The following is an 11,581-nucleotide window of genomic DNA, read 5'->3' on the forward strand; positions in this document are numbered from 1 at the left end:
GGCTTCCCTTTGACTTTGTCTGTCAGAAGGTCGCAAAAGGGGATCACGTGACCCTGGGACACAGCAAAGGTCATAAATATGATCCAGTTGTCAATCATCTGAATTTTGATCACGATCATGTGGATGCTGCAAAAGTTGTAACTATGAGCCACGGTGGCGCAGTGGTTAGAATGTAGTACTGCAGGCTACTTCTGCTGACTGCCATTTGGCGGTTCGAATCTCATCAGGCTCAAGGTTGACTCAGCCTTCCATCCTTCCAAGGTGGGTAAAATGAAGATCCAGCTTGTTAGGGGCAATATGCTGACTCTGTAAACCGCTTAGAGTGGGATGGAAAGTACTGTGAAGCGGTATATAAATCTAAGTGCTGTTGCTATGAAAAATGGTCATAAATCACATTTTTCAGTGCCGTTGTAACTTGAACAGTCACTAAACAAACTGTTGTAAATCCAGAACTACCTGTATTTGGCACTAGATGTGGCTGGTCATGTCCAATAAAAATATTTTTTTTATATTCACAAGTCAAATATCCTGTAGTAGCAATTCCAGATTGAGACATATCTATAATTGGAGCACTTCTTGGGTTTTAATGTACACAACAAACCTTTACTTTCATCATTTTCTGTGCTTCGTTTTATGGTACTTTTATACTGATTTGTTGGTTTGTCAGCTTAGAACTAATTGGTGAATCTGAAATTGCTGCCACTTTTAAAGAATTTTTAATGGAACTGAGTTCCCATGTAGACAAATTAACGAGGTGTACTCCACAAAATCTTCTAGCAATCTCATACAATTTTTTAAGAACAGCTTTTCTCAAAAGAATATATACCCATGGATCCAATATTTGGTTACATGTTGCCATTCGAAGAGCAAAAATTATAGTTTCACAGGGTACTGTTTTATGGGAGGTATTTCCATTTATTCCAATAATGGCCATGATTACCTACAAAATGAAATAAGTTGTATTATTCATCAGAAAAAAAAGTCAAAAATATATTACTATTTTTAACAATAATACATGTAATTTGGTTTAACAGTAAAATAGGAATTACTGAATATCTGAATATTTTTATAAAGCTGGTTCTGGATTTGAACCATCGTGGATTGAAAATTAATCCATTAAAAATTAAAGTTGATATCATAAGGAGTCAAAATCTCTTTTTGAAAAGAGATCATATTGCTTAGAAATTAGTATCAGATGAAGAAAAGTTAATATAGTATAGTGTTGCTTACATAGCTGAATTATGTTCCTATAATTATCTTTTGTGATCATTTCTAATTCTGACCCTTATTATATCAATATTATTTACTCTTAACTTCTACATTATTCTTTCTTATAATTTTTTCCATTTTGTTTATTTGAAGTTATTTGCAAATGCCATTTTTCTCAATTTGTACTTTTTTTGCATCAAATCTACACAATGATAGATTATTATAAGTAAATAATTATATACTTCTGAAAAGCATAAAGATTAGAGTCAGGCCACTGGAAACATAGAAAATAGTTTGAAAAACTTCATAAGTAGAAATGGTATTTTCCAGCTATTCCACATAATATCTGGAAATTATCATTCCGTGCGTTTATAAGCACAGCTAAATACCAGTTGGCCTTTCTGGAGTTCTGGTTCTCCTTGTGTGGAGGTGAGAAGATATTACCATCAGTAATAGCAGTCAACTTCCAACACTCTAGGTTTTTAGTACTGGGAAAGGATAAGTATTATCTTCTCTACTGCCAAAGAAATATTTTGGATTTAACTTTTATGTTAATTTATGATGTTCTAAATAGATATCACCAATATGATGTAAGCATGTATAAGAATTTAACACATGTTCTGAATATATAAGAAGTTATTATGTGTCACTCCCACTAGGTAAACCAGAAAAGAAAATCAATTCTGCAGAATAGCTAAAACTACTTTTACTGAGATTGGTTATAATAACAAAGTCTTGCAAGTGATTGTGCTGTAGGAAGGCATCTACCTGAGCCACTTTTTGTCATTCTTCTCAACTTAAAAAAATGTTTCAACCCCTTTTGCCCAGATCAGGGCTGTCAAACTTGCGGTCCACGGGCCAGATGCGTCACATGCTGGCCATCCCCACATCCAGTTTAGTGAAGGGGGGAAAGTCGCAATATATCACGTGACGCTGCCTTGACAACACAAGTTTGCCACCCCTGGCCTAGATCATGGTTCCTGAATATTTCCATCAAGGTCATCTTCCTTACTCTCTATGGTTTTGGATGAAGTTTTAGAGTCCTATGATTGAAGATATCATACAGAGCCAAAAAGCCTACCACAAAGAAATTAAAATTGATGATTATATAAAATGTTTAACAATATAAATAAAATGTTCCTAAAATGCATATGTATCTATTAAAATAAATAATCTAGAGAGATAAATTTAAATTTTACTTTTAAAATTATTTGGAAATAAGTCTAGAAAATTAAAGGCATGCAAAATAAAAATTAATATAAACATGCCTGGTTGTAGTATTTAGCTCAGTAATTTGTATTTTGCATGATGGTAAACAGCTATGATGACCAGTATTTACATAGAGATAGCAAAGTTACCCCACAGGAGGTACTTTCACATAATCCAAATAACTGAACCTCCATAGGATCTAAAAGAAGGACTCTCCCATTGAATTATAATAAACAGAATTGTAAGGAAGAATGGTTATCTAGCTCCCAATTGCACTACATTCTTTGCAGTGAAAGTGCAGTTGCACTTTCTAACCGCTGCACCCCGCCGCAGGGAGGCGGGACCGACCAGGTGGTTCCGCCCCAGGCGCCTGATGGACCCTGATAGGTTCCAGATGGAGCTTGGGCCATTTCCTGAGACTCTGGCTCATGACTCGGCTGAGGACCTGGTGGCCGCCTGGGATAGTGTGGCTGCCGGGGCCTTGGACCGTGTCGTGCCTTTGCGGCCTCTGACTTGGCACCGAACTCACCTAGCTCCTTGGTTCTCCGAGGAGCTTAGGGAGATGAAGCACCGGAAAAGACGCCTGGAGAGTAGTTGGAGGACCAGCCGCTCCGAATCCGACCGAACACTGGTGAGGTCTCATATTAAGACCTACCTAGTGGCGATAAAAGTGGCGAAATCTAGCTATTTTGCCGCTCTTATAGCGTCATCAGATAATCGGCCGGCCGCCCTGTTTAGGGTGACCCCCTCCCTCCTCCATCTGGAGGTGCGGGATGACCCCTTGCAGGGCCAAGCTGAGGACTTTGTGCAGTATCTGTATGACAAAATCGCTCAGATTCGGGAAGGGCTGGCCTCTGACTGGGTATGTCCAGACGGGATGACTGAGGCAGGTCTTGAGAGTGTTATCTGGGGGGAGTTCGATCCTGTGGCTCCCAAGGACATGGACAGGGTCCTGGGACAGCTGAACGCGACCACATGTTTATTGGACCCGTGTCCCTCCTGGTTGGTACTGGCTTCCCGGGAGGTGACACGAGGCTGGCTCCAGAAGATTGTTAACGCTTCTTTGAGTGAGGGGGTCCTGCCGGCTGCTTTGAAAGAAGCGGTTGTGAGGCCCCTCCTCAAGAAGCCCTCTCTGGATCCGGCTGTCTTGGCTAACTATCATCCAGTCTCCAACCTTCGCTCCGGATTTTTCGTCAGGCCTGAAAACCTATTTTTCGTCGGGCCTGAAAACCTATTTATTTCAACTAGCTGTGCTGGCTTGAGTTAAATTTTAAATTGATTTTAAATTGGGTTGTTTTAATTTACGGCCAAAATATTTAATTATTTTAATACTGTTTTTTAAATTTTGTATGCTCTGTTTTTTACTTTGGCTGTTCACCGCCCTGAGTCCTATTTGGAGAAGGGCGGTATAGAAATGGAAACAAATAAATAAAAATAAATAAATAAATTTAACTAAAAAGATTACTATTTTTCCTCATAATAAATTATCTATAAAATTAGCGGTCTTAATTCAGACAACTGCTAAAAGTCTCAAGCAGTATTACAACATCTCTACAGATACCAAAGATTGAAAAGGCATAGAAAAACAAAGATTTTTTTCCAAAGGATCCTCAAGATGAAAGAAGTTTCCAACCTCAAACTGATATGGTAAAGAATAACAATGGACACATGGTATCAATTTCAAAGAAGATCAAACAAAACAAAACAAAACAAAACAAAAAGAGTATACTGAAATATTGTACAATAGAGATGTCAACATCTAAGCCACTTTACCAAAGAATTCTGAAGTTCTATATCCCACTATAGAACACATTGATTCATCCAAAGAGGATGCAATTAAGTCATATATCACAGGCTATATCTGATATCCAAAGCAACAAGAACAAGTGACAGGCAAATTTTAGCTATATAGTCTTAAAACATTAAAATCTAGGCATCTGATTTCATGGGTGTATCCTGGAACACACCCAGACTGAGATCCCCTCAGTATGGCTGCAAGTTTCATCATTTTCATGGCTATGTGTAGAATACCTGCTGGTGGCATTGATCCTACAACTACTCAATGAGGGACCACCCAAAATAGGACTAGCAGCTAGCACTTAATCCTTTTTCCTATCCTTCTTTTTCTTGACACTTTTGCTTTTTGTGGAGCCAACTAGTTATTGTTTGACCGGAAAGAATAGAGGGCAGAAGTCAATGTGCAAAAGCATCTTGCTTTTTAGAAGGGAAACATAGAAATAGGAGGGAGAATAAGGCAGAAGTTCTTGCCAATTGGAAGTCATCCCACCACTGCATAGCATTGCAGATAATCAAAGAGTTGCTGATAAGGGGATACATTATCATTTCTTAATTTCATCATGTTTTATGCTGTTGATTTGGGAGAGAGATTAGAAGTGATAGGCTCTTCTTTTGAGTTTTATTGCGCCATTGATTTTGAACCATACTCTTAAAAACATTGCACTGTATTAATATTAATAGGTCTGTTATGGTGAGACAGAGTAACATTTTTAAAGGAAACTGTTGTGGGATTGTAAATTATATACAATTGTATAATTGTAAATTATATACAATTGTATAATTATAAATTATACAATGAAAATTATAGTGAATATAATTCCCTGTAATTTGCCTATTTAAAAAATAACTATATCCATAACAACAACAATAATAACTATTAAGGGCATAAGCAAATCAGTGATTTTCATTATTTTCATTAAAAATGGTTGGCCAAATTATCTTTATATGCATAGGATGTGCATTCTTATATAAAATTTACAATGCAATTGTAATTATACAATACAATTTACAATCTCTGCTAGTATTTGTATAAATCGAAGCAATTCACAACTCATACAAATACCCAGAATCCAGTGTTCACAAATGGCTCAACATCTCTATACCAGTGGCCCCCAACCTTTGAGGCACCAGGAACCAATTCCATGAAGAAAGGTTTTTTCCGTGGACCAGAGAGACCATGGTTTTGCGTGCTGCCTGCATCCTGTAGATGGGGCTTCCCATGTTTGTATGGACCGGTTTCTGGCATGCCGTGGACCAGTGCTGGTCCACGGACTGAGATCAGGGACTCCTGCTCTATACCATCCAAATGTGGAAAAAAAAAGATTTTACATCTAAGAAGATGATAACATGCAATTAATGAATGGAAATAATTATTCCCCACTACCCTTTGGGCACTGGGGATAAATCACTGATAATATGAATAAGGCTTTGCTCTAAGCAACAAACACTTTAAATCCACAGATTTCATAAGCAAATACTCAGCCATGTTCTCCCAAAACATTTTTGTTTTTTTTTGTTTTTTTGACATTCAAAAGAGAGAGAGTTAGTTTCAGGTCCACCAAAGATTAAAAATTATATAGTTTCACTAAGTCCACCAAAGTAATTTGTCTGTAAGACATTTTAGAAAACTGTTCACATAAGCTTATTAACTTAACTATGATCGAAGTGTGAGGCAGAATGAAAAATGGCAGAAATAATTACTGCCAGTTCATAGGAAGGAAATTATTACTAGTTACATGATACCAGATGAGCCTGAAAGGTACAAAAAGCCCGAAACGAATTCAGAAGCAATATTTATGCATTAGCAAAAATTATTAAAGAATTATCTACTTATTAGAGAATGTGTTCCATACATGATTAAAGAAAGTATTTGGTCGTATTCAGTATTTAAAATATTAAATTCAGTATTTAAAATCTTCTAATGGAATTGATAATCAAGAGACTTCCTTTTTCTACCAAGATGTGAAGCAAACAAAGTGTGAAAAGTAATAAGGGTACGTCAATGATAGTTATCTTTAAAAATATTAAGAAGAAAGTGTCAGATCCTGTGGAGTATTGACAGGAAAAAACCTCTTCCTAAAAGAGTTCACTTTTCTTTTGAAAGCACCTAATGAGGTTCTTTCGGGAAATATTAAACTGAAGCAGGCAGCTGAAGAAATAAGAATAGTGGTGACTACTTTTAAGACTTTTTTTTAATATCAAATTAATATTTTTTCCTTTCCTTTTTTCTTAATTTTACAGAAGAGCTGCATTGAAGATGTTTCTTCAAATACTTTCTTTTTTTCCCACAGATACACAGACTTTTGCATTATTATCTCTTCCTGTCTGAATGAAATGTGATTCTCTATAAGTGCTCTTGAGTTACTGCAAGTAACAAAGTAAGAAAACATCTAATGGGAAAGATATTTTTTCTACTGATTATATTTTCTACTCAAGTTTTTAAAGGAATAGAAATTTTCAATAAAGGCTTCAGTTGCCTAAAGAATAACTTGGAAAAATGTAACTAACTGTAAAGCAAAGTTAGTTTAATATATTTGTGGGATAGGGAAAAAAAGACATGTAAAATGAAGAATGAAATAATGCTATTGGAGGAAAAAAAACAGGATTATTTTTAAAAAAATATCAGAAAAATATAATGAAATCTTAAATATGAAAGCAGACTATGCTTTATGAAATCCATAAAAAAAACATCAGGATAACAAGTTGTAAATCAAGTATTCTAAGTATTGAGAAATCAGATAAGTCCATCTACAAATAGAACTCATGTCGTTTTCCTCCAATTACAGGATAATTATGTTCAGTACTTTTTCCCATATAAAGTACTCTACTTTCTATTAAGTGGGCTAGGCCTTTTGAATTTAAGAGGTCCAATGCATTATGGTACTGCTGTACTTGCAAACTGCTATTGGATTATGACCAAATGTATCTACATATAGAAATACTTAATAATCTGTTCATGATAAAAGAATTATAGAGCGGGATTGCTCATAACTAGGTAACAGAAAAGGATCCTGAATCAGTTACTGTAATAATGTAATCAGGATTAAAATTTGATTTTTAAACCTAGCATGGAATTACCGGTACTCAATTATTTTTCCAGTTAGTCATTTCAAGCTAAAAGTGTAACAGTGGGTATTAATACCTTATTATGTAAAACAACTTTACTTATTGTGATTGATCCAGCTGGAACATGCTTAATTTTCATATGCCTGATGCTACATGTAGATTAACCCTTGAATGCATATCTCTGCATTATACAATATTAACTGATTTCCAAAGAAAACTGTTTTTATAAAGCAGCTATAATTTATTAGATAGGTAATTCTATTATAAGTGAAACTTCTATTATAATTGTGACTTTTGCATTTCTGTCATTATGACCTAGGCTGAACTCTCATTAGCCTCAGTAAGAATGATTAAAGTACTGTAGTGTGATGATTTAAGAAGTTTAAAATTATCATGAAATACTGAACAATGAAATATTTTATGCTCTCTTTAATCAAACATCTTGTGTATTTCCATTTATGCTGCATAGGATTGCTGTTTCCATACAGTTAATTCATATCATAATAATGTTGTGTGGATAGACTTGTAAAAAGTTTAACAGGACATTCTTTCCACTTGGTGCTATCAGGCAAATTTTTCTAAGTACAAACTTATTGCTTCTTTTTATCACTCTTTTTTTGCTGAACATTCTTTAAAGACACTGTTTATGATGTACCCTCATCCACACTGATGATAAAAATAAATTACTGCTGACTTAGGAGGTTTTTATTATTATCCAGTCCTCATTGATTCAGTAGTATTGAATTTCTAATGCACCTTATGGCTTAATATTTAAACACCGAATGTCGATCTATAGTGCATTATTCTCCAAAAATGTAAACAGTGCTAGATTATTTTTATTTTAATTAAAACAAACAAGGAGGTGCAATTTAAGATAATAACTTCCTACAATACCAATTCCCTAATGATTCCAAAGTACCAGATGTTTTTCCATAACTAATGTAACTAACATTACGTAAGTAACATTAAAGTAAGTAAGTAACATTAAGTAACATTAAACTCTATGCCTAATTTGTCTCAAGTACCTATCCGAAATGTCTTAAAATATTCCATATCATATTTATTCAGGAAGAGCATGTGATTCTTCTTGGAATAAATAAAAGAAAACCCTTTAGCTGATGAAACTATAGTTTATAGTCAGAAAACACTATAGTGTTAAACAGTAAAAGAGAATGAGAATCATTTATACATTTGAATTAAAATTAATTTTTTTCACATATTTCATGGAATTTGAAAATAGTCATTATGTTTACTATTTATTTATTTATTATTTATTTATTTATTTACCACCCATCTCCGTTGGTGTAAAGTGCTACTAAATTACAGCCCTTCCATATTTAAGAAAATAATGGCCATTCAAATATTAGGCCAATCCATGGTTAGGGGCCCACTGCATGAATTGATTCCAAGCATACAAAGTTAACAAACTATGATTTTAAATGTGCTTCCTGTGCATTTTTGCTATTGCAGTTTTTAGGCTTTTATCATTCTGTAACCAAGTACAAAAAAGCAACAAATTTACAATAAAAACAGTGGGCTTCAAACCTAAGAAAACAGTTTCTTTGGTTTAAAGCTCATGCAGTCATGATTTCCCTTACCCATGATTTGTTGAATAAACCTTATATGCTTCTTAGATCGTGCTAAGACAGATCCAAATAAAATAGATTCTGATTAGCACAAGCTATTTTAAACATAGTTTGCTGTGATATTTGAATCAAGCTAACAAAATGCCTTCTTCACAGAAGACTAGACTGAATGTCTGCCTCATATTTTATAATTTGTTACCTATAAATAACAAATAACAGAATAACAAAGTTGGAAGGAATCTTGGAGGTCTACTACTCCAACCTTCTGCTTGAGCAAGAGACCCTATATCCGTGATGGCGAACCTATGGCACACGTGCCAGAGGTGGCACACAGAGCTCTATCTCTGGGCACTCACACTGTTGCCAGTTGCTCTTCTGGTTCTTCTTCACTCTTCTTCAGTGCATGTGAAGACTAAACCCAAAGACCCAAAGACCCAAAGGCCAGTGCACACATGTGCACCGGCCACCTGGTCTTCGGGTTTCCAGAGCCCCAGCACACATGTGCATATGCATGTTCCAGTTTGGGCACTCAGTACCGAAAAGGTTCGCTCTATATCATTCTGGACAAATGGCTGTCCAAACTCTTCTTAAAAACTTCCAGTGATGATGCACCCACAACTTCTGAAGACAACCTGTTTTACTGACTAAAACAGGAAATTTCTTCTTAGTTCTAGCTTGGTTCTCTCTTTGTAAATTTCCATCTTTAACCTCTTGTCTTGCCCTCAGATGCTTTGGAGAATAGATTGCCCCCCGTCTTCTTTCTGACTGCCACTCAAATACTGGTAGACTGATATCATGTCACCCCAGTCTTTTTCCTTCATTACACTAGGAACACCCAGTTCTTACAACCATTCACTCTAGTCCTCTAATCATCATATTTAAATATTGGGGAAGAAGCCATGTAGTAAACACTTTAGTGGTAAGTACAAACTTAAGGTATGGGTGGATTTACATTCAAAATACAAAGTAGCCACTTGTATTTTGGTTTTGCTTTGATAGGGAAAAAAAAACTTTACAACTGCTTTACAATATTGCTGTAGATCTTTGAAGGGGCACATTATTTCATTACATCTTCAAATAGAACAGCCCTTCAAAGCAAAGCTGTGATGCAATTCACTGTCTGCATCCACTGCTTTGGTAAATATTCTACATTTTTATATAATACTCTTTCCTGTGACACTGTAAGTCCCATTATCTAAGGAATTGGTTTTCAAGATAAAAAAGAAAAACAAAAGAAACCATAACTTCCATTAAACCATCCTGTGAAAGCTTGACATATTAGTCAGCTTCCACCCTCATCTAGAAAATGTCTGTATCATTATATTCCACCCAAGATCTTAAGATATTATCCTAGAACAAGATAAGCAATCTATAACATGAGAATGGAAGTGGTTGAGTGGTTAAGATCTTACCAGGAAAGGAGTCCAGCAAATGCAAGAGACAAACATTATACCCAAGAGCTGAATGATCATTTCAAAATGATGAGATCTGCCCTGTCTATGTTGACTCTTAAATTTGACTCTTAAAAGTGTAATTCCTGTCACAGCATTGCACAAAAGTGAAATAACAAGGGCCAGCAAACCCAAACATGAAAAAAGTAAGAGGTAAAATCTATCTTCCCAATCTTGAATTTTCTCTGTTTGATAGAAGCACCAGGTTTTTGATGCTTGAATTGTATACTTCTTTGATGTCAGTATTGGCAGCAAAGCTATGAAAATAGCAAAAAGACACACCATAGTCAATATCATTTTTACATGGTTAAAAGTCATTTTTGTTGAATGAAATATTGGCTTTGTCACTCCAATGCAGCGTTCCACAGCCATCACACTGCCCAGAAAAAGAGGATAAAGTCCAAAGAACACCATGCAGTTACCAAAAAAGTTGCAAAATATCTTTTCTGATGGATCAAATTTTTTCCATTTTTTTTCATTTGCATATACGAATACTGCAATAGTTCCAACGATGAGATGGCCCAACATGTCTGTGATAACCAAGCTACTAGCAAAAAACAAAAACAATGCTTTTGATTTCTGCCTAAACCTCTTATATGCCTTCATGAGAATTACTATTGCAAGGCTATTGGATAAAATCCCAACAGTCATGAAGATGGCAGAAAATAATACATTGAAGCGTTTTTCTCCACCACAAGTAGAAATTCCAGACAAGGATGATGATTGTGAACCATTCATTGTTAGAAAGAGAATTTCAACATTCAAAACATCTTAGTGGCCAGGAAATCATCAGGCATCTGTAATACAGTAAAAGAAACTGTTTAAATACAATAAATAATATTATACATTTAATCTTACTCACTTCTGATACAAAGACAGGCATAATGTAGATGAATATGCAGAAACACCAGTGTAGAGAATACAATTAACAAAGTATAAAAATGATAATATAATAGAACAATTAAGTTAGTACAAAGCAGGAAAAAAAAGTAAAAAGGGGAATGTTTAAAATTTGAAAAATTTAAAATGTTAGCATAAACACTAATGGGATATTAAATTATCAATATTCAAGAACATTTGTTCCAAAATACATATCCATTATCTGATACAGCTTTCCTTTTTAAATTATATAATTAAGAGTGTATTATATAGCTTCATGCACTGTTGTAGTAATTTTTTTATGTTGTGGAATTTGATTGTCGGGGGGGGGTCAGTCTTTTCCACTTTACCTTTGCTATAATCTCATCAATCAATTTTCACTCA

At 35.0% G+C, this 11,581-nt stretch overlaps 1 protein-coding gene across 1 annotated transcript; it reads right to left on the reverse strand.

Annotated features, from left to right (window-relative positions):
* Positions 1–631: 631 nt before the first annotated feature.
* On the reverse strand, positions 632–11,056 carry PTGFR (prostaglandin F receptor). Its single transcript, XM_070939439.1, has 2 exons — positions 10,280–11,056; positions 632–940 (listed from the first exon to the last, which is right to left on the reverse strand). The coding sequence occupies exons 1-2, from the start codon at positions 11,054–11,056 to the stop codon at positions 632–634; spliced, it is 1,086 nt and encodes a 361-aa protein (XP_070795540.1).
* Positions 11,057–11,581: the final 525 nt, after the last annotated feature.

This window comes from Pituophis catenifer, unplaced genomic scaffold (genome assembly GCF_029215685.1).
Source record: "Pituophis catenifer annectens isolate HBS135680 unplaced genomic scaffold, rPitCat1.0.hap2 SCAF_3, whole genome shotgun sequence".
Lineage (NCBI taxonomy): Eukaryota > Metazoa > Chordata > Lepidosauria > Squamata > Colubridae > Pituophis > Pituophis catenifer.

What these genes read in the sequence shown, in the direction of transcription:
- PTGFR (XM_070939439.1), bottom strand. Translation starts at nt 11,056, where the DNA reads ATGAATGGTTCACAATCATCATCCTTGTCTGGAATTTCTACTTGTGGT. An exon ending in TTTGCTGGACTCCTTTCCTG is followed by an intron (nt 941 to 10,279) that starts GTAAGATCTTAA and finishes TTCATTTTGTAG; the next exon opens with GTAATCATGGCCATTATTGG.